General features: G+C 41.1%; 1 protein-coding gene across 1 annotated transcript in view; it reads left to right on the forward strand.

Moving 5' to 3' along the window:
* Nucleotides 1-22,953, forward strand: part of LOC135210894 (calcyclin-binding protein-like) — a 333,184-nt gene that overhangs the window by 228,967 nt on the left and 81,264 nt on the right. The window contains exon 3 of the mRNA XM_064243829.1: nt 15,460-15,556. Coding sequence (XP_064099899.1) covers nt 15,460-15,556 — 97 coding nt within the window. The remainder of the gene's footprint in view (nt 1-15,459; nt 15,557-22,953) is intronic.

Consider the following 22,953-nt stretch of genomic DNA (forward strand, 5'->3'; position numbering starts at 1 on the left):
GTCAAGCTTCACAGAAGTATGACCGCTCGGGTAAGGGGGGCAGAGGTAAGCGTTCCTTTCGTGGGAGAGGATCGGGTAGGTCCCTTTAATAGGGGAAAACATTTCAGGGGAGGGGCCAGAGGAGGCTACCAGAACCAATGAGGAATTTCAGGTAGGAGGGAGGCTGTTTTCACTTTCGCCATCGGTGGAACTTCAGCAAGTGGGCTCAGAGCATTGTGTCAAAAGGCCTGGGTTGGAGCTGGTTAACGAACCCACCCCCATCCAGACCTTTCCGCCAACTTCCTTCCAAGGAATTGACGGAGTATGCGGAGGATCTCCTTCAGAAAGGAGCTATAGCGAGAGTCAAAAGGTTAAAATTTCAAGGACGCTTGTTCAGCGTGCCAAAGAAAGGCTCACAAAAAAGAAGGGTAATCTTAGACTTGTCCCGCTTAAAACTTGGCCATTCGCTGCGACAAGTTCAAGATGCTGTCACGATCTCGCGGTGCGGACCTTACTTCCCCGTGGGGCCGTCACCACCTCTATCGATCTTACAGACGCTTACTATCATATCCCTATTGCAAGACACTTCCGTCCGTATCTGGGCTTCAAGATAGGAGACCAGACATTCTCCTTCAAGGTAGTTCCTTTCGGGCTCAACGTGGCACCCAGGGTGTTTACGAAGCTGGCGGAAGTAGTAGTTCAACAACTCAGATCGCAAGGGATTATGGTAGTAGCGTATCTCGACGATTGGTTGATCTGGGCTTCAACAGTCGAGGAATGCAACAAAGCAACACTGAAAGTAATTCAGTTCCTGGAATATCTAGGCTTCAAGATAAACAGGACCAAGTCAAGACTCACCCCAGAGTCAAACTTTCAGTGGCTAGGCATTCAATGGAATCTATCCTCCCATACTCTGTCGATTCCCATAAATGTGTACAGCCATGAACAACAGAACGAGAAACAATTTTTTTTTGCTAAGTACAACTGAATCCGATAACAACAACATCCGTTTTGCTTGTATTTCAACCATCGTACGTTAGTAAACAATTACCCTAGTTATGTTATAAATGATGGTAGGTAGAATAGGAATGATATAATTTTATGTAATAACTTTACTTGCTGTGAGATTATCAAGGCAATATACTGTTGAATTTAAACTGCAAGTTGTAGCTGAAGCTAATAAAATAATATTCAGGCATAGATAGAACTCGCAAACTTTGATATGAATTCAAACAAGCTTAAGTAAATCTGAGAGAAAATTATTTTAATCAAAACTACTGGGTATGATTCAAAGAGCACATTTCACTGTTGTTTACACATTGATACATTGTATGTTAGTAAACAATTACCATAGTTATGTTATAAACGATGTTATGTAGAATAGGACTGACATAATTTTATGTAATAACTTTACTTGCTGTGAGATCATCAAGACAATATACTGTTGAATTTAAACTGCAAGTTGTAGCTGAAGCTAAAATATTCAGGCATAGATAGAACTCTCAAACTTTGATATAAATTCAAACAAGCGTTAAAACTGAGAGAAAATTATTTTAATCAAAACTACTGGTATGATTCAAAGAGCACATTTCACTGTTGTTTACACATCGATGAAAGTTAAATAACGTAAAGCTCGTTTTACTACAAAAACAAGTGAAAATAACTAACGGAATCGCTGGATTTTTACGTAATCTATTAACAAAAAATAATTAGTTCACAATGAGACATATTAAAGTCAATTTTCGGCTTAAAAACATGTATCACGAAAAAGGACTTTGTTCCATTTAAGTAAAGTATCTAGATATTCATTTATACTAACTAGGAGCAAGCACATTCGCTGAAAATTGAGTTGAATATGACAAAATAAACTTGTATTTGCCATCAGCTGATTTCCAAAGCAAAACATTGACCGCTTTGTTAGTATTGTATACTAAAGGGATTTTGACGTAAGGAAAAATCTATTTCTGGGCGATTGGCTCGTGTCGCCAGCGAAATTCCTCCTTTAAATTTTTTTTTTTTTTTTTTTTTTTAAAATCTATTATTTCTAGGGTAAATGTACTAACACATACCAGAGAATAAATAAAATAAAGAAAAAGGTCAGTATAACTGACTCGCTCACCCTCCAAGAGGGTGTCGGTATGAACACTAGGCGAGTGAGACCACTACCACGAGCCAAAAACCAATAGAAATCTCCCACAACAAAAACCCTCCATGAGGAGAGCCGACCCACAGAGTGAGCAGCTCGTACTACTACTACTCCATCCCATGCTGCCGACTGCTGCGCCTCTGGTGGCCATCCTGAAGTTAGCAGACAATCTTGGGCGAAGGATGGGTAGGGTGGGATTTTCGCTGGCGACACGAGCCAATCGTCCCAGAAATAGATTTTTCCTTACGTCAAAATCCCTTTTCCTGGGCTCAGCTCGTCGCTGCGCGAAATCGTACCAGAGAAATAGCACAAGATTGTAAACAAAAGTAATAAAATAAATAAGAATAGGTCTCAAATAAAAAATAAAGTAAATATAAAAAAGAATATAATTGCTAAAAAGATACAAATACACAGTGATACAAAATAGAAATATGCTTAAATTACCCTTAATTCTAAACATGTTTCGTTATCATAAGGTAATTTACATATGTACCAGAGGTAAATGGCTTACATGTAACAAAATGGTATCTGTGTAAAGGCATGTATCAAAATATATGCAATTAGAGTAGTCAAATGAACAAATTAAACAACAATGATAATATATAAGGAATGCATATGACTTAATATACAAAACCCCCCGTAACCATTATAAATGAGATGTATCCCCTAGCATAAAAATAAGGGGTAACATCCATGAATCAAAATCCATATCACCTGTGAGTGTCCCTAGCAAAAACTAAGGGGCACCCACTACCTCATCATAAAAGCAGCTAAGACACCAGGTGAATGTAAATGAACACGGTAGGAATAGACGAACTGTTGGGTGAAGCAGGTAGAAAAGGAGGACTGAATCTTCTACTACGAATTAACTAGAATCAGGGGAAACTATGGTTTTCCCGCTGCTACTGCTTGAAAATTTCAGAGCTTCCAAGGACTTAAGGTAATGGCGTTTGAACACTGTCGGCGATTTCCATCCGGTATACTTTTTCAACTCATCGAAGTTCATGTGTTGGAAATAATTAATTGAGGTGGCTACTGCCCTAACATCATGTGCTTTCGGGAAAGAGTCAGGATTGGCTTGCTTAATAAGTACAGGATTTGCTGCCTGATGCCTTTAATGGATAAAGTAACACCACCTTTTTCCCTCTTAAGAGGGGACCCGATGAGGATGAGGAGGTCCTGGACAGAAAGGCTCGTAAGTTGTAACTGGGCAAAGAGATACATCTTGTGGAAGGGGTAGTACCTTCCAAGGTTCCCACCTCATCAAAGGATCTTCATCCTTTGCTAAAAGCTACGTTCCGGAGAAAGTAGTACTTCCCTGTGGGAAGGAATTGAATATGATCCGGATCTCTGGATAAAGCCGACAGTTCTGAAATTCTTGCTCCTGAAGCTAAGCTTAATAAAAAACAGGGTTTTCCTTAAGAGCATTAATAAACGAGCATGTGTCATTGTCGGTTTCTGAAGCCAGTTTTAGAACATCGTTTAAGACCATGGAAACTGACGTAGGCCTTACAGAAGGTCTAAGTCTAGCACATGCCTTAGGAATAGACGAGAAGTAGGAATCCGTCAAGTCTATGTTGAACCCAAAATTGAAATATCTTTTCAAGGCTGACTTGTTTGTCGTAATCGTGCTAGCTGCTAAACCTTTTTCAAATAAGGATCTGAAAAAGGATATAGCTGAATTAACTGTCATGATTCTAATATCAGATTCTCTCAGGAAGATTGCTAACTTTTGACAGCAGCATCGTACTGTCTCAAAGTTGAATCCCTTTTATCGGATTCCAAGAAGAGAATATTCTGAGGGTCAATATTCGCATCTCTTTTTGCCGCAAACTTCATGAAATCCATAAAGTTAGGGTTTTGAGAATCCCTGAGGAAGCGAACACAGTCTTCGTTTGTACTGACTGGGAGAGCTTGGGATTGGATCCGAAGAGGACGAAGGCCCAGCTCCAGAATTAGGGGATACCAATTGCTCTTCGGCCAGTCTGGGGCTACTAGAGCCACTTGACCCTTGAACGTCCTGAGTTTGTTTAAAACTTTCATAAGAAGATTCACTGGGGAAAGACATAAATCTTCTTCCAGTTGTTCCAGTCTAGAGCCAGGGCGTCCGTGGCATAGGCCAGAGGGTCCAGGTTGGGGCTACATAACAGGGAAGTTTGTGATTCGCTTGAGATGCGAGAGATCCACCTGTAGCCCTGGGACTCTTTGAAGGATCCATTGGAACGAAACTGTTGTCCAGTGACCATTCCGACTCTAGGGGCACTGATCGGGATAACGCGTGCTATGACGTTTCTCACTCCAGCTATGTGAGTGGAGGAGAGATGCCAACTGAACTTGTCTGCCAGGGAGAAGATGGCTACCATCACATATTTGATGACGTGACTTGGAGCCTCCTCTGTTTATAACAATGTACTACACTGCGCTGTCCAGAACTAGCTTTATGTGGGAGTACTTTGGTGGGCGCAACCTTTTTAGAGTCAAGAACACTGCCATTGCCTCCAGTACGTTTATATGGAATGACTGAACTGAGGTGACCAAGTTCCTTGAACCTTTTGGACCTGTGATACCCTCCCCAACCGCTTAAGGACGCGTCTGTGTGGATGGTAATCCCTGGTGGAGGGAACTGAAGGGGTACTGACACTGACAAATTCTTGACTTTCGCCCACGGCCGAAGACGATTCTTTAGAATCAGAGGGACTGAGGATAGTTTGTCCCTGGCCCTGACATTTGCTCGTGAGCGCCAGATTCTGGTTAGGTCTTTCAGTTTGGCTTTCATTAAGACGTTCGTCACTGATGCAAACTGGAGAGAACCCAGGATCCTCTCCTGAGCTCTCCTTGACGCCAGTTTGTGACTTAGAAATTGCTTGACTGACTTCGCTATTTCTTTCCTTTTGGTTGATGGAATCGACAGAGTATGGGAGGATAGATTCCATTGAATGCCCAGCCACTGAAAGTCTGACTCTGGAGTGAGTCTTGACTTGGTCCTGTTTATCTTGAAGCCTAGATATTCCAGGAACTGAATCACTTTCAGTGTAGCTCTGTTGCATTCCTCGACTGTTGAAGCCCAGATCAACCAATCGTCGAGATACGCTACTACCATAATCCCTTGTGATCTGAGTTGTTGCACTACCGCTTCCGCTAGTTTCGTGAAACACCCTGGGTGCCACGTTGAGTCCGAAAGGAACTACCTTGAAGGAGAATGCCTGGTCTCCTATCTTGAAACCCAGATACGGACGGAAGTGTCTTGCATAGGGATATGATAGTAGGCGTCTGTAAGATCGATAGAGGTGGTGACGGCCCCACGGGGAAGTAAGGTCCGCACCTGTGAGATCGTGAGCATCTTGAACTTGTCGCAGCGGATGGCTAAGTTTAAGCGGGACAAGTCTAAGATTACCCTTCTTTTTTGTGAGCCTTTCTTTGGCACGCTGAACAAGCGACCTTGAAATTTTAATCTCTTGACTCTCGCTATAGCCCCTTTCTGAAGGAGGTCCTCTGCGTACTCTGTCAATTCTTTGGAAGGAAGTTGACGGAAAGGTCTGGATGGAGGTGGGTTCGTCAACCAGCTCCAACCCAGGCCTTTTGACACTATGCTCTGAGCCCATTCGCTGAAGTTCCACCGGTGGCGAAAGTGAAACGCCTCCCTCCTACCTGAAGTTCTTCATTGGTTCTGGTAACCGCCTCGGCCTCCTCTGAAGTGCTTTCCCCTGTTAAAGGGGCCTCCCGATCCTCTCCCACGAAAGGAAGCTTACCTCTGCCTCCCTTACCCGAGCGGTCATACTTCTGTGAAGCTTGACTCTCGAAGGCTTGATTGTAAGCTGGAGAGATGGCGTAAGAGGTGGAGGGCTGAGGCTGAGGGGATATCACATAAATTGGCTGTGATTGAGCCTTAGAGGTGGAAGGTTGGGCTGTTTGCACTAAGGGCACCGCTGGAACTTGCTGAGGAAAGCGTGGCTGCTTTTTCTGGTAAGGATGGAAACGCCTAGGTTTCCTCTGTCCCTTACCTTTAGGTGTTAGGTCTTGTCTCCTTTTAGCCGTAAGGCCCCAACGGTCCTTAAGGCTCTGGTTCAGCCTCGTAGCCTCTGACTGGACTTCCTTCACCATAGCTTCTGGGAAGAGATCTGCTCCCCAGATGTTAGACGAGAGTAACCTATTCGGCTCATGTCGAATGGTTGCCTCTTGTAGGACATGCTTCCTACAATTCGTTCTAGCAGTGGCAAACTCAAACATATCCGACTGTACCGTTTGAGTCAGGGCTTTGGTCATGAGCTTAAAAAGCGGTTCTGAGCCATAAGCTATGGTTGCTACCTCGGACATAAGCCATAGAGTTAATTGATCTGGCTAATCGCGATTTCGCGTCAAATTCAGCCTGAATAAGGCCATCTGGGAGCCTGGGTAGCTTTTCACCAAACTGCTCCATAGCACAGTCCGGTTTGAGTTTGCCAGCTGAGAAGGTGTTTGGCAAGTCCTCCCACAATTCTCCCGGCTGAGGGGAGCAACGGAGATGTGGGATCTGCTTCCTTCAATTGAGGCATGGGTTCCCCCTTCTGGGCCGCTGGGATGGTAGACCTCGCGATCTTTGTCAGGAACGGGAGCGGGGTACTCTCATCCATTGTAAAAATGGTAAAGGGACTCTTGAAAGGTTGTATCCTGGTATTAGAACAATCCATGTCCTCTAAACATCTGAGCCATTCTCTCTGAGCCTGGTCTCTGATGAATAGAGGACTGTCTCCTTTGGTACCCTATCATCCCGAACCATGGCTGAAGCTGTAAGCCTTGCGTAGCCTATGAACGGAGGCTGGAGGTCTTCCGGGAAGAACTCGAAGTCCTCTATCCCCTTCGAGTTCCGAATTCCGGTATGGAAATGAGACCGTCTTGGAAGGGGGCGTATGACGCTACTCTCCATGGATTGTTCATCGAGAACGGAGGTAGCGAGTCATACGGAGGAAGCTGAGTTCCACTCGTATTGGAAAGTGGAGGAGAGGCTAGAGGGGCTTCTCTCAGTCCGGCTATAATGGAGTCTTGGGAAGTAATCCTATCCGACAGACGAGAGATCATTTGTTCCATGCTACTCTTTAGGGACCCAACCAGGTCGCCCACCTGTTGCAACAGGCCAGCATTGGAGTCCAAGGCCGGAGCTGCTGCGGAGGTGGAGGGGTGGCTCTGAATCGGAACCAAGGGTAGCGGAACTGGTGTGACTCTGCCGGGGTGCGAGATCTCTCTCTGGAGGATTTACTCCTCGAGGACTTAGAGCCGGAGCTAGAAGCTTTAGACCTGTCTGCTCCGGGATTCGCAGCCGGAGACTTACGTGAGGAGGATGACACCGAAGTCGACTTCTTAGACAGACGACGACGACGTCTTAGTCAAGGATTTCACTGCTTGACCCTTGACCTTATTAGGTCTAACCGAAGCGTCAGGAGGAGTATATAATTCATCACCTGTAAAGCCTTGGAAGGATGGAGAGGTTGCAGGAGTAGAAGAAACAGTTACACCCAAGGGTGACCCTTGGGTGTCCACCCTACTTACCTCGACCAACAGGTCGTCTACTACAATAGTCCACATTAATATCTAGAGTCGCGACGTCCGTGGAGATATCCTGGTCTTGATCAGTTAATGAGGCAGCCAGCTGTTGTTGGATGAAGGCGATAGTAGGGGCCGCCTCTACTGGGTCGACGTATCCTGTCGCCTTGCCTCCGGGAAGATTAACAGCGCCAACCGCTTCTCCAAGATGTAGGGTGGGCATACCCTTGGCGGCGTTCTTCCCAAAACCGCCGACCCAGGCCCGCAGGGTTGCCAGTGCGGTATCCTTCACCGCCGGCGCCTGGAAGAGAGGGCGTAGATTAGATTTAAGAATCACTTAAAACTAAAAACTTAAAATATAACTTAAACTTAGATGCCTTAAGTTAAAGTGGATGATGAAAACTTAAGCACTAAAACAGAAGCGGAGCAGCTACCGGAGATGGGATACTCACCCCTTTTCTAAAAGCTTGGCTCACCAGATCGTAACATATGGTACACGTCTCATGGTACCAGACCTGGATGTCCCCGTGCAGCGTGCGCATGGAGCATGGGACCGGCAAACTTCGTGTCCACATGGGTCCTGAAGTGTGGCGGCGCATCCGGATGCTCACAGTTGGTGGCCTGTAAGTGGGAAGATACATGAGTATCTTAAAGAATAACACTTACAGGCTAAAGGACAGAAGAACTCCGTTGCATGCCGGAGCTCGGAAAAAATTTGGGCATAACCCCCCCCTGCCTCGCCTGAATAGGCTATAATCCCGGAGATATCCGGTAAGACATGTAAGGGAGGGGGGAAAAGGTTTAAGGTACTTAAGATAAACTTATAGTTAATCTAATAACGCTTAAACCTAAAACTCAAACGAACCGGACCAAGTCCAGTGCGTAGCGGAGTTTAGTAACTCAGCAATGCGGTAAGGTTAGCAGGGACCCACTGTATGTTCCGGTCCACTCTACTGGGTGGACTAACATCTTCCCGCTGGATGCCAGGACTCCGATCAGGAAAGGAGTCCTAGCAAGGTCGGGAAGAGCGAGGCAGGACATACAGGCCGAGCGAACCGGAGCGACAAGGAAGCAACGGATGGGGGGAAAGGCCAGTACCCCCACCACATCACCACCGGGCCGGACCGAGAAGCCGGAGAGGTCGCGTCCAGTCTGGGTCTGTCCCGTCTCCCCCTGGCCCCTCCGCCTGGGGGAGAGAGGGAGGCATGCTCGGGTATGTGGAGCGAGCGTGGGCAGACTGACCCACCCTCCCCCGACTCTATGGAAGAGCGGGAGGAGGGGGGAAGGGACTGGGCAGGCGTCTGGCTGTCTCGTGATCGCGTAGTGACCACGAGGCGGTAAGACCAAAATAAGACAACTAAGCCTAGGACCAACCAACTGATCAGAGAGATGCTATCGGGAAGCAACTGAACTGAAAAGCGGTAGCATGGAGACCTACTGGGCCAAAACCGACTGATCAGAGAGATGCTATAGGGAAGCAACCGAACTGATGAGCGGTAGCATAGGCTCAAGGAGCCAGGACCTAGGCTAAGCCAGACGCCTAACTAACCTAGCCACAACAAAATACATGTTATAATAAAATAAAATAAAAGAAAGAAAACAATATAGTAGGAGAAAAAATCCAGGAGTGTACGACTAACCCGAAGGAAAGTCTACCACTCAAAAGCTAGTCAGAGGGCCGATACTAAGAGCCGGGACTAGGGTCTGGAAAGAAGAAGCCTACATAAGGTAAAAGACATGCATGCATGACAAACCTGAGTAGACAGTACCCTAAGTAAAATGGATAATATATAGAAGCGTATATAGATAAGGGGATGTTTCTAGGTATGGAGACCGAGAACGAACCCACCACGCGGCAGAACCATGCTGCCATGCTTCCGACCCCGAGTTCGTATTTATACCTAAAAAACGGCAAATACTGACTGAGGGCCGGAAAAAACCAACTAACCATAAATACTGAGTACTTAACTTAGCTGCTGCAATAGCTGCACGCTCCATCATAGATAAATCCAACGAAAGGGCACAAAAAACACAGAGAGAAAAAAAATATCACGTGTGACTCGTGTGCGCTAACTGAAAAGGATGGCCACCAGAGGCGCAGCAGTCGGCAGCATGGGATGGAGTAGTAGTAGTACGAGCTGCTCACTCTGTGGGTCGGCTCTCCTCATGGAGGGTTTTTGTTGTGGGAGATTTCTATTGGTTTTTGGCTCGTGGTAGTGGTCTCACTCGCCTAGTGTTCATACCGACACCCTCTTGGAGGGTGAGCGAGTCAGTTATACTGACCTTTTTCTTTATTTTATTTATTCTCTGGTATGTGTTAGTACATTTACCCTAGAAATAATAGATTAAAGGATATTTCGCGCAGCGACACGAGCTGAGCCCAGAAATACAATAATATGGGGATACATACAATATTACTGGATAAAGCAAAGTAATGTATAACTTGAAAAAAACTTCATGGGAAAGATGCATATTTGTTATGTTTGTGTTTTATAATTATATGTAGCTATCAGCAAGCCTGACACTGTTCAATTATGCTGAAGTCGGACAGAATCTGATTCTCGTTTCTTGTAAAATTTCTTTTTTTTACTGAATTATCATACGATGTGAATTTAGTTTCATTTTCAGTTTCTTTCTGTACTGAATTATCATATGTCAGAATGCATTAAACCTCCAGAATTAGCCAATAATAACTGAGTATACTGTAGGCTAGCTTACTGTATATGCATTCGATTATCATAGTGTACGTAAGACTAACTCTTGTTAATTAATTCAATTTCTTTTTGTACTGAATTATCATTAGTCAGTATACATTGAACTTAGAGAATTAATTGATATCAATAATTACTATACCATTATATGCATAGATTAACTATATTGTATAGTGTAGGCTAGGTATATATGTGAAGATGGTACTAATTACCTTAGTGTAGGCTAGGCTATATTTAAGATACGATTTTTTTAACAAACAATGGGTTTTTTGGAACCTAACCCATCATAAGTAGGAGAATACCTGTTCATATTTATTTCAAGTTCAGTGCAGTGCATTTAGGTAATGTATAAATAAAACTTTGGCGTTGGGTGTATATTACATTGGTTTACCATTAATTCTTATGGGAAATATGTTTCATAACTGCAATTTTGATATCCACGACCATTTTCTGAAACTAATTAGGCAAGGATAATGAGAGTTGACTGTATATAGATGATTTTACCATATATCATTCAGCATCTCACATAATGTGTAGAGCAAATTAAACTATGATAAAAACGATCATATTTTTTGAAAATAAAATTTGGAAAAATGGTGAAGAAATAGATTTAAAAATCAGAAACCATAGTATACCAATAGGCAAAGCAGAAAATTGGTAGTTGATACTCACTTAAACTGGAAAGCCCACATAACATAGTTGAAATCAAAATATAAAAGAGCATTAAATCTAATTAGAAAACTATTGAACACTACTTGGAGCCAATAGACATAATGTTACTGTACATGTATTGTATAAACTAACTGTGCTGTCTATCATTGATTACAGAAGCAAAATAGTATATGGTTTAGCATCAGATGCAACACTGAAAATGTTAGACCCAGTTCATAGCAAAGGTCATAAAATATGCTCAGTAGTCTGTAGATTTTAGTTCCTCACTGGACGAGTGGGTTCTGGGGAGCATGGAAGCTTCCAGGATGTGGTCCTCAGAACAGAAGAACCTTGACATTAATGTAAAGGAATTGAAGGCAGTTCATTTAGGCCTCCAATCCTTCTTGAACTTGATCTTGGACAAAACAGTAGTGGTCCATTCGGACAACACCACTGCTCTTTCCTACATCAGAAAGCAAGGGTGGACTCACTCCTCCTCCCTCTGAGATGTCAAAGGATCTCCTTTGGGAGGATGAGAATCCAGTGAAACTTGTCACAAGCAGGTCCTTCCCACAGAGTGGACTTTGGATCCCTTGGTCTGCATCAACCTTTGGAAACTGTGGGGCAGACCAACCTTAGACCTGTTTGCCACTTTCCCTTCCTCTCTTCTGTTCTACGGTCCCGGACCCTCGGGCATGGGCGACAGACTCCATGCTTCAGAATTGGTCAGACTTGGACCTTTGAGCAAATCCTGCTCTTCAGCATGGTCAGGGAAGTGCTGAACAAATGACAGTTGCCATGACTGGTAGCCTCATATTGGCCTCTGAAAGAGTGGTTTCCAGACTTTCCAAGATACGTAATTAGACGACTTCCTGGGGCTCCTTCCGCAACGACTAAGTCTACTCAAACAGCCTCACTTCAGGAGATTTCACCAGGGATTATCCACTCTTGCTCTGATGGTCTTCAGACTATCAGGAAACTCCTCAGAGTTTAAGGATTTTCAAGACCAGCTACAGAAACTATAGCAAGATGTAGATGTCAGTCTTCTAGCAAGGTCTACCAGGCCAAGTGTATAGTATTCTGTAGTTGGTGTAGCAGACAACATCTTATCTACTAAGGCATGTGTGACTCAGATTGCAGATTTTCTTCTCTTTCTAAGGTCCTTTAAGGCAGGGGTTTTCAACCTTTTTTTCACCACGTACCCATTCGGGTATTTTTAATGTTAGTAAAGAAAATAAATAAAGAAAACAAAACAATTCCAGAAAAAAGTTCCATTGTGTATGTTTGCAAGTATACTGTACTGAAGAGAAGTAAGTACATAAGTCTTCTGACATAACCAGTATTATTGAACACAGAATTCCTTAAGAAATAAAGAAAAATTTATTCATAGATATTTACCTGTTTCTGTGCAGTAAATTTTCAGGGTTGGGGTACTGAGCTGCAAAAACAAAGTACATTATTATTATGTCAGAAGCGAAGGGAGTTCATGAGATTGTTGAAACTCTTTCATCAGCTAGCCTAGTCAGCTGGGAAGCAGTTTTTGCTAAAGCACATCGAAAGCCAGCTTCCACATTCATTTTATACCTTAGTTTTGAATTTATGACAAGTAAGCTGGAAAAACCACTTTCACGCAGATACTATGTTGATGGGAAAAGCAACTGACAACGGAGAGGTTCCTCTGCGACATGTGGATATGATGTGGATATTTTGCACCAGAAACTGACTAAAGACTTTTTATCAAATAAATCACAAGCACTGGAGCCAGTCATATATATGTTCATTAAACTTCCTTATCAGCATCATTAGCAAAAGCAACATGTTTGGAAAGGGTCTAGTTAGCTTCAAGTTTCCACACACATCAGGAAAGTATCTGTCTATTTCATTTTGCAGTGAGGAAAGGCAATCCAATCTTATAAGCTTACTATCTGAACTACAGTAGAGGTGTCCTGCCTGTCAGCATGATGGCAGCCAGGCTCCTAACCCTAACAACCCATGTAGAGCGCGTACCCCCTGACAGACCCTTGGCATACCACCTAGAGTACGCGCGTACCCCAGGTTGAAAACCCCTGCTCTAGGGGTTTGACGCCATCCACCATTAGAGGATTTACGTAGAGCCATGCTGAGATCAATTTTAAAACACAGTAGTCTGGATCTGTCTTTGAACCAAGATCTTAACGACCTCATAAAGTCTTTCGACACTTCCCAACAGACAAAGGTCAACTTTATCTCTAAGAATCTTGATGTGGTACTGAAGTGGTTAACTGGCCCTTCTTTTGAACCCCCTTCATTCCACGTTCAAGAGATCTAGCTCGAAAGGCTCCCTTCCTTGTTGCTTTGGCTACTGCCAAACATGTCAATGAACTCCAGGTCATCAACTAGAGGATAGGATTTGCTCAAGATGTAGTCTGCTCTTTTGCTCTTTGTTTCATGGCCCAGAACGAGTTGCCTCCCAAGGCCTAACCCCATTCTTTCATTATTAAGAGTCTGATGGGAATCTTTGACCTGGGAGAAGAGGGAAGAGTCCTTTTCCCCATTAGGGCCTTCAGGTATTACCTAGACAGGACCAAGAAGATCAGAGGAAATTCCAGCAATCTCTGGTGCTCTGGGAAAGAATTCTTCCCACCCCCTATTTAAGAATTACTATTTTCATTCTTCTTAGTAGATCTAATTACCAAGGCACATTCTCAGATTTGAAAGGACATGTTGCCTTCCTTTAAGGTGAAAGCCCACAACATCAGAGTGGTTGCTATCTCATTCGCTTCAGGCATGATGTGTCCCTCTTTCATTTTACAGTCAACGTACTGGAAGTGTAAGTCAATCTTTGCATTGCACTATTTAAAAGAAGTAGGAACAGAGTTCGAAAACTGCACTACCCTTGGGCTTCTATCAGTGGCTGGCATGGTATTGGAGGACGAAGCATAAGAAGCATTCCTTTTCTCCTATATTTCTTCCTCTTGATGTAGGGTGTCAAGTCATGTGGGAGCCTGGGTATACCGTGTACCTGGAGTGCCCACCAATTTTTAGTGAATGGGTTGTGGTTTTTAAGCTTTGCCAGCCATCAGACATATCCTTCACTGCAAAGCTCCCACTTAAGATAGAGGTGCCCCACGGCTACACTGCCACGCCACTACAGGTTACAGGTTAAGATGAGTGCCAACCATAAGCAGTATGTATTTACCTGAATTAGGCTGTCTTAGCAGGTAAGGAAACAGCAAGCATTTTATCAATGCTAGCAAATTTTTGTTTAAAATTCATTACCTTCACGTCATGTTTTGGAATAGAATATTTCCATGTATCCCACCTCCTATCAGTGTGGGATTCAGCTATGTAATTGCTTGGTAAGTTACTTATATAAAAATGTTATTTTCAAATAAGATTAAGTTTCATCTTTACTTAACCAATTACGTAATTACAGAATCGGAGGCATGTGAAAATGTTATTTTCATTATAAGATTAGGTTTCATATTTACTTGCCAAGTAATTACAGAATTGGAGGCCACCCTCCTCCTCTCTCATGGACATAAGGACACAAACAAATTGAGTTGTTCTGCTTTGTTTTTCCTATTGTTCCCCGATAGTGGGTGGGGGAGTCACCTGCACAAAAACAATAGAAGCGCTACCGTGATTTAAAAAAAAAAAAGGCTGCTGTGCAAGTGGAAACTATAGCTATGTAACTACTTGGTAAGTATATATGAAACATGATTTTATCATGGAAATCATATGTTTTTACCAATTTAAAAGGAAAATGGAACAACAGTATGTACTATGAGAGAAAACGGCTATGCTTATGTATAAAGGGTAACTTGATTAGTTGCCGCATGTCCTGTAAGACATTTATTTATTTTGTATTTAAGGTTTACTTAATTTTTATTAAGTATTTTATAGATGTTTTGCTATGTTTATATTATAATAATAATATTTAAAATTATTAAGTCATTTTTATAAGGATTTTAGGGGGTCGTATATACTTCAGAGTAACAGATGTAAAAGGGTAATCTAAGCTGACTTTGGGTGGTTTGGGATGATATGTGGTGCATTTTTGTTTGAACTGATATTAAATTGTTCTAGTACAATAATTTAAGGTATACTTTTATTTGAACTATTAAATTAGGCATTGAGCTTTTCAAATAGACAGTTGTAAGCATTTTAGAGGGGATTTTGTATTTCTTCGGTGGGCTGCATAACCTATCCCCACGAAAAAGTGGGAGAGCACTGTAAATATAATTGAAGATATATGCCAATTTTTATCTCGTAGGATATCCTTACAAATTGAGACTTGCTTAACCCCCCCCCCCCCCCCCCCCCCCCCACCCCCCCCCCCCCCCCCCCCCCCCCCCCCCCCCCCCCCCCCCCCCCCCCCCCCCCCCCCCCCGGCTCCTCATTAAAGGTGCCACCATGTACTAATCTATTTGTGGATTTTTTTATTACTAATTTGTAATACCTTTATCTTTGCAGCTTGGGATCAGTCAGACAAATTTGTGAAACTATATATCACACTGAAGAATGTTCAGAGTTTACCTAAAGAAAAAATTATTTCATCTTTTGAAGAGAAGTAAGTATTGTGTGAGAATTTTTGTTTTTTTTTACTGTTCGTAATGCTTGGTTGTACAAATGCATATATGGTAACATAACATCTTTCAGCACCTTCCAATATCAGTTTTCATTACAGTAAAACTTCAGGGATCCAGTTTTTTCAAAGATCAGCAGGGGTTCCGTTCCTGGGGGCCTGACGCTAGCGAAATTCGCCTCTAACCGAAATTCAAAAGTCTAAAGGCATAACAATCCACCCGACGGTGTCGTAGACTTGTTAACGATGCCTTAGACATTTCGTCCCAGTATGTAGTAACTCTAATGAAAATGTGGAATTTCATTCGCTTAATCATTTCCTATGGTCTGCCTGGTAGTAACACAAATTTTTAATGTTACATTCAATGAACTTCCTGGTAAATCTGGGCCTAGTATGAGAGAGAGAGAGAACGTCACCTTTTTCAAACTGCTAATGTTTCCTCCATCTTTTTATTTATCATATCTTCTAATTAAATCAGCTAAAAAAGCAAATGAGAATTATAAAAGCATCATTAGTACCGTTATTATCATTGCTTAAATGCTACAGCCATATACAACTGAACAATAACAGTGGTTTTTACTACAACAACCAAACTGAATCTGATAATAACAATGTTTTGCTTGAATTTCAGCCATCATACAACAGTAGAAAATTACCTTTGTTATGATACAAATGATGTTAAGTAGAACAGGACTTAAAATTTTTTGCATTGTACTTATATTTGGTATGGTGAAAATATTGGCAAGGAAATAGTATAGTATTCCTAAATTTAAGCTGCAGTTGTAGCAGAAGCTGAAAAAACTAAATGTTCACACTGCAAATGACTTTAAATTATTATGCATCAGCAACGTGGATGCAACCCTACCACAAATAAGTGGAGAAAAGGGATTTTGACGTAGGAAAAATCTATTTCTGGGCGAGGAAGCCGTGTCGCCCAGTGAAATATGTCTGCTTTAGCACTATTTCTAGTAAAATATTGCTATAATACCAGAGAACTGCTAAATTGGACATGTCAGAAGCCTCTGACTCGCTCACATATATAAAAGGTGTCGGTATAAAACTGGGGCGAGTGTTAAACACTACCACAGCAACCCCTCCAATTAGCCTTTTCCTCATCAAAAGACCCTAAATACGGGGAGCCGACCCATAGGTCACACCTAGCTACCCCGTTGAAGGCGGCTGTGACGTCATACTTTTCGATAGCCATTCCGTGTTCACACGTTCGAATATTACTATTTGTTCTTTTATTTTTATTCTGGTTACGGATCGTCATCTACCTCTTCACCCAAGTTAAGTACTGGTTCCGCCCTTTTTCAATATTTAGGGAGTGAATTTGCCTATCGTTTTGCCTTTATTTAGGATTTTATTAGGCGTCACTTTTAAATAGGGGGCGGGCGGCAAGTCGCCTTTACGGCTTACCCTTGAATTGTACCGATTTACGCTTGAATTGTACCGACTTCGAGTAGTCTTCCTCTCTGCTTGTAACATGTGATATTTCAGTACATGTATATATGTATATATACAGTACACGCGGAAAGTATGGCCGGGGCACTGAAAAAAATGCATTTTTTTGGATTAGGCAATGAAAAAGTATGATGGGAAAACACTTACCCCCTCACTAGTACTTTGTTGTGTTGCCCCGGCGCTTGATGACTTCTCTAAGTCGCCTGGGAACACTTGCTGCAAGATTTTGGAGGGTTTCTGGCTCCAATGTCTCCCAAACCTCCCTGATGGCCGCTTCAAGCTTTGGGAGAGAAGAGGTATCTCGGGTCTGAAGCCGCCTCTTAATGATGCTCCACACGTTTTCTATGGGGTTCAAATCAGGTGAGGATCCTGGCCAGTCACTAAAAAAGGGCACTTCACAATCCTTCAACCAGTTAACCACTAATTTAGCGGTGTGGCACGGTGCCCCATCCTGCATAAAAAAACTAGTGCCACTCTTTTCAAAAGAACCCTCTAAATAGTCTCCCAAAAGCTCAAAGTAATTGAAGCGGTTCATATACTCATTCTTGGGGAGGAACACTAATTCCCCAACACCACCATACCCAAAAGAAGCCCATACCATGAGGCTAGGAGGGTGCTTCACAGTCTTTGTGGTGTACTGAGGGAGGTGGGGATCGGAGCCAGACGGACGGTACACTCTCTTGGCACCACTCCCAGTCACACTAAATGTAGCCTCATCAGTCCATAACACCTGTTCCCACTGAGAAATATCCCACAAGTACTTTTTGGCAAAAGCAAGCCTTCGTTGCTTTTGCTGAGCGGTCAGGAGCGGCTTCTTCCTAGCTTTGTAGGATCGCAGCAACAGGTCGTCGTGGATGCGTTCTTGCACCGTCCTCAACGAGACGTTTCCCAGCACACGAGAATTCTTGTCCTTGATTTCACGTGCTGTGAGAGAAGGGTCTTTCTTTAGCTGACGATGGATCAGCCTCAAAGTCGTGGTCTTTATCTTACGAGGCCTCCCAGACCGAGGTTGGGGGGGGGTAGGGAGGTCGTCAGGGTCTCCCTCGTGGTAACGGTTGATCCAGCGATACACAGTTCGCTCAGATAACCTCTTCTGAGCACAAATATCACGCACTGAGATACCTGCCTTATGCAGATCTATGATAGAGGATATCTCCTCTTTACTAACAAACTTCCTGGGCATCAGGAACGACCAGCACAACACAAAAACGAACAATACCGCGAAGCGCAGGGGGACAAAAAATGAGGGGGGAAAAAAACACTTTCGCCACTTAGGAGAGCACGCGGTCGACTGAGATGTTTGTTATTGTTGTGAACGAGAGTTGCCAATACATACATTATCTCGCAAGCGCCAGCTGAACTTTCCGCTGACTCACACTAGCTTTATGGGGTACTGTCAAAAACCGCGAAAATAATGGCTGGCCGCGTCGAACCAGCTATACTTTCCGCGCGTACTGTATATGTATATATATATATGTATGTATATATTTATTTATTTATTCTTGGGTGGCAGTTTTTAGTCGATCCGATTTCCATTTATGTTTTGTTATTTTCATTATTTTCACGTTTTTCACGGGGGTCTTCTTTCGAGCACGTTTCTTTGTTTCGTGCTTCGCCGTTTATCCACCGTCCTATTTCATTCAAGAATTTTCCCTTTTTTCTTTTCGTCAGCTTGCCGTTTCTTATCGTTTTGTCAGTAAGCAAGTAGTTTTTCCCCTTTTGCGCCCACTGTTATCGAGTGGCCTTCATTGCGGTTTTATATTTTACGACAGTTTATTTTCATTTCCCCCGTGTTAAAGCATGATTCTTTTCTTTAGCTTTAAGTAATTGATTTTATTTTGTCTATGTATATTTTGGATGTTAGGTCGGTTAGCCTACATAGGCTATGCCTGCGTTTTCCTCGTAATCTTTTATTTGCGAGGATACGCTGATCACGTGATCGTCACCCCATCAGGCCCTCCTTCCCATCCCCCATTCACGTGGGGCCCCCAGTAGTTGGGTGCTCCTCTCGCCTCGGTTGTCGCTGACAGCCGTTCCCATCAGCAGAGGGGGGGGTGTAGAGGGTCCTCCAGGACCTTAGGTTGGTGGGTGTCGCTTCTCAGCCGACCGCCTCCGGAGTTGTTGATTGCTTTGCGTATTCAGCCTCGGCTTCCGTGGAGTTGTTGCGCTCTGCTTCTTTCAGCTTCCGGAGCTTACATCCATCCGCCTAAAACATTCCCTCTCCGCATAAGGCGGATTTAGATTCAGGCCTCTCCGGTAGTCGTTGAGGGCTATGTTTACGGAAGTTTCTCTTCCGTAGGCGGAGATATTATATTTGTTATTTTATTTCTCCCTTTTATTTTCTTTTCTTTTTTGCCACGGAACTTGCGAGTTCATGTGGCCGTCCCTCCCGGGTTACTTCGTGTACCCCCACTCCGGGTCATACAGCTCCGGGTGGTTTTAATTATTATAGTCCCCGGGACGTAAATATATGAATATATATACAATATATATTTTTTATATATATATTATTTTCCTTTCTTTTGCCACGGAACTTGCGAGTTCATGTGGCCGTCCGGTTACTTCGTGTACCCCCACTCCGGGTCATACAGCTCCGGGTGGTTTTAATTATTATAGTCCCCGGGACATAAATATATGATATATATATACATATATATTTTTTATATATATATTATTTCAGTTCGGCATGCTCCGGCATATGACATTATTATCATAATAATCCTATAAGTTTGTGCAATTGTTCTCATATATTATTGCACTTACAGGCCACTCAGTGTCTGGTTGCCGATCTACAGGATCTGTGCAACCATGATGTTTGCCGGAACCATGCCCCGTGCGCAGTATTGCTTACCGGTTCCGTAGTCTGGCATCACGTAAACGGCTTTGCCTGCTACGACTTGTACAACAGGTTACCTGTTCGATAAGTTACCGCACTGCTTGTTCTATACATATTGTGATGGAATTATATTACACTACTTGGATTAGTGTTAAAAAAAAAAAATGAAATAAAATAAAAAATAAATAAAACAATAATAATAAATAATAATAATAATAAATAAATAAATAGATAACTAAATAAACAATTGAAATAAAATAAATAACTAAATAATAATCAAATAAATTACTATATAAATAAATAAATAATTAAAATTTCTGTAAATTAAATTACATTAATTAATCAACATATGTAAGCATAATTTCAAAGTCGTCTATTCAGTGTCCCAAGAATTTTATTAGAAAATACTGACCATGAAAGAACACATATTCTGTTGTTTTTACGCCAATAACAGATAAATAGGTAAATATCATATTATTATGAAAAAATAGGATGAAAATAGCAAACGTAAGTTTCTTTACACAAAATAACATGCTGCCGACACCATCTGTTAAAAAAAAAATAACAATCAAGTTCACAAGACATACTTATTCAAGTATTATTTCAACTTAAAAGCACTTCACATATCGAAAAATAACCTATTTGCCTTAAATAGAAGCAAGAACATTGCTCTGAATTGAGTTTAGTAGGACAAAATGACCCTGCCTCTCCCATCAGCTGATTTTTCCAAACCAAAACATAGATAGCTTTGTTTATATTTCATAATACATATGTAGTAATATGAGACTACATACAGTATTATTGAATATCTTAAAGTAAAGCTTAACCTTTCAAAAGAGCTAAGGAAAAGATATGTATTCGTTATGTTTGTATTTTTTGAGGGTGTCTCTGTGCTTCAGCAAGTGCCAAAGTATGTACCGATAACCAGACAACAGCGCCATCTATTTACAAAAAGAACTAAAGATAATTAACGTATTTCATTAATTTTTTAGCTTAAAAACACTTCATATAAAGAAAAATAATCTTGTCATTTGTGAATAGTTTCCTAAGACCAATTTACACTAAAAAGAAGCAAGAAAATCGCCCTGAGTTGAGTTAAATGCGGCGAAATAATCTTACCTCCGCCCCCATCTAATTTTTCCAAACCAAAACATGATTAGTTTGTTTGTAATTTATAACACAAATAGTAATACAAGACTTCATACAGTATTATGGTATCCTGTGAAGTAAAGGATAACTTTTTAAAAGAGCAAAGGAAAAGATGCATATTTGATATGTTTGTATTTTATGAGGCAGTCTCAGCACTTAGCCTAGGCAACCAATAACCAGACAACGGCGCTGTAAACCCTACAGAGTGTAAAACCACCTTATGAAAATATTTAACAAGAGCCATAAAACCGAAACGCTACTAAGCGATGGCGACGGTAACCGCGGGCTCCCAGCATGAAAACCATTTGTTTAGTAGGAGAAACTGGATGCTTTCAGTCTAAAGAAAATCATACCTGTACTTTTATAGCATTTTATATTTTTTATTATTAGCTCTTTTGTGAGTAGCAAGATAAAATAGCCTTAGATCTTTCTTCATAGGCTAAAGTGGTACATGGGCAATCTGCAGCCCTCAGGGATTTTCCAGAGTAGTGAAATCACTGCTTTAGTCTTGTGTTTATAAGAAAAAGTCATTGAGGCTTGTGTCTTTAAATAAACAAAGTGCCTCGATTTATCTGAAGGCTAGTGGAAAAGGAACCTTGTGGAAAATATGCTAACACCAGCATTAAAAAAAAAGTAAATTCATGTGGGATGCATACCAGACAACCCCCACAAGTAGCTAGAATCTGCAAATACTTAGAACCCTCATAAAAACACTTAAAACTGCTTATTTTGTTAGTTCAGACTCGAGAAAACCCCACTAAAAATTCTTATACCTGTTTTTTTTAATGTTTTCTCACAAAAAGTGCATTTAATCATGAAATTGATATGAAAATACAGATTTTCAGCGATGTTCTGTCTTACAACACGTCTCAAGAACAAAACCCCTGTCGTAAACCAGGAGACTGCCTGTACATATAAATAAATAGGCTAATCATTATGTTATTTGATTGATGAACTATCATCCTCATTCAGTGTAAGTAAATCGTTAAATTAGTTAATGGTCGTTCCAAAATTATATATAGATTTATATATGCATAAAGATTTTTATATATATAGGCAGTCCCCGGGTTACGACGGGGGTTCCGTTCTTGAGACTCGTTGTAAGCCGGAACATCATCAAAAATCCTAAGAAAACCTTACTTTTAATGCTTTAGGTGCATTCAAAACTGTAAACTGCATTCTTCTTGCATTTTTTCATAAAAAAACCTTCAAATATTGATTATTTTGCATTTTTGGTGTCATATTTCTTCTGCCAGATCAGTTTTGTAGGTGTCGTAACCCTGGAAATAATTTCTGATGAATATAATTGAAAAGCGCCTTAACCTCAGAATGTCGTAAGCCGAACCCGTCGTAACCCGGGGACTGCCTGTATAGAGATTTATAGATTTATATGATTTAGTATATAATATATTAATTATATATATGTAACTATATATCTATTAATGTGATATTATATATATATTACATACAACGTATATTACGTATAACGTTTATACTCATTTCATATAATTATATATATACACATCTGTAATATAATATAGTATATATAATATATATTATCAATATATATAGATTATAAGTATACTATATATATTATATATAGTAATATATTAATTACATATATATAATATTATATATATATATATATATATATTATATTAATATATATATATATAATATAGGATAGAATAGATTATAAGTATATTTATATAATATGTATATATATATATGGTCAAATATAATATACGTGTGTATATATATAGATATATATATATATATATATATATATGTATATATATATATTATATATATATATATATATATATATATATATATATATATATATATATATATATATATATATATATATATAATATATATATATATATATATAATATATATATATATATCGTATATATAGTATATATATATA

Source organism: Macrobrachium nipponense, chromosome 4 (assembly GCF_015104395.2).
Source record: "Macrobrachium nipponense isolate FS-2020 chromosome 4, ASM1510439v2, whole genome shotgun sequence".
NCBI lineage: Eukaryota > Metazoa > Arthropoda > Malacostraca > Decapoda > Palaemonidae > Macrobrachium > Macrobrachium nipponense.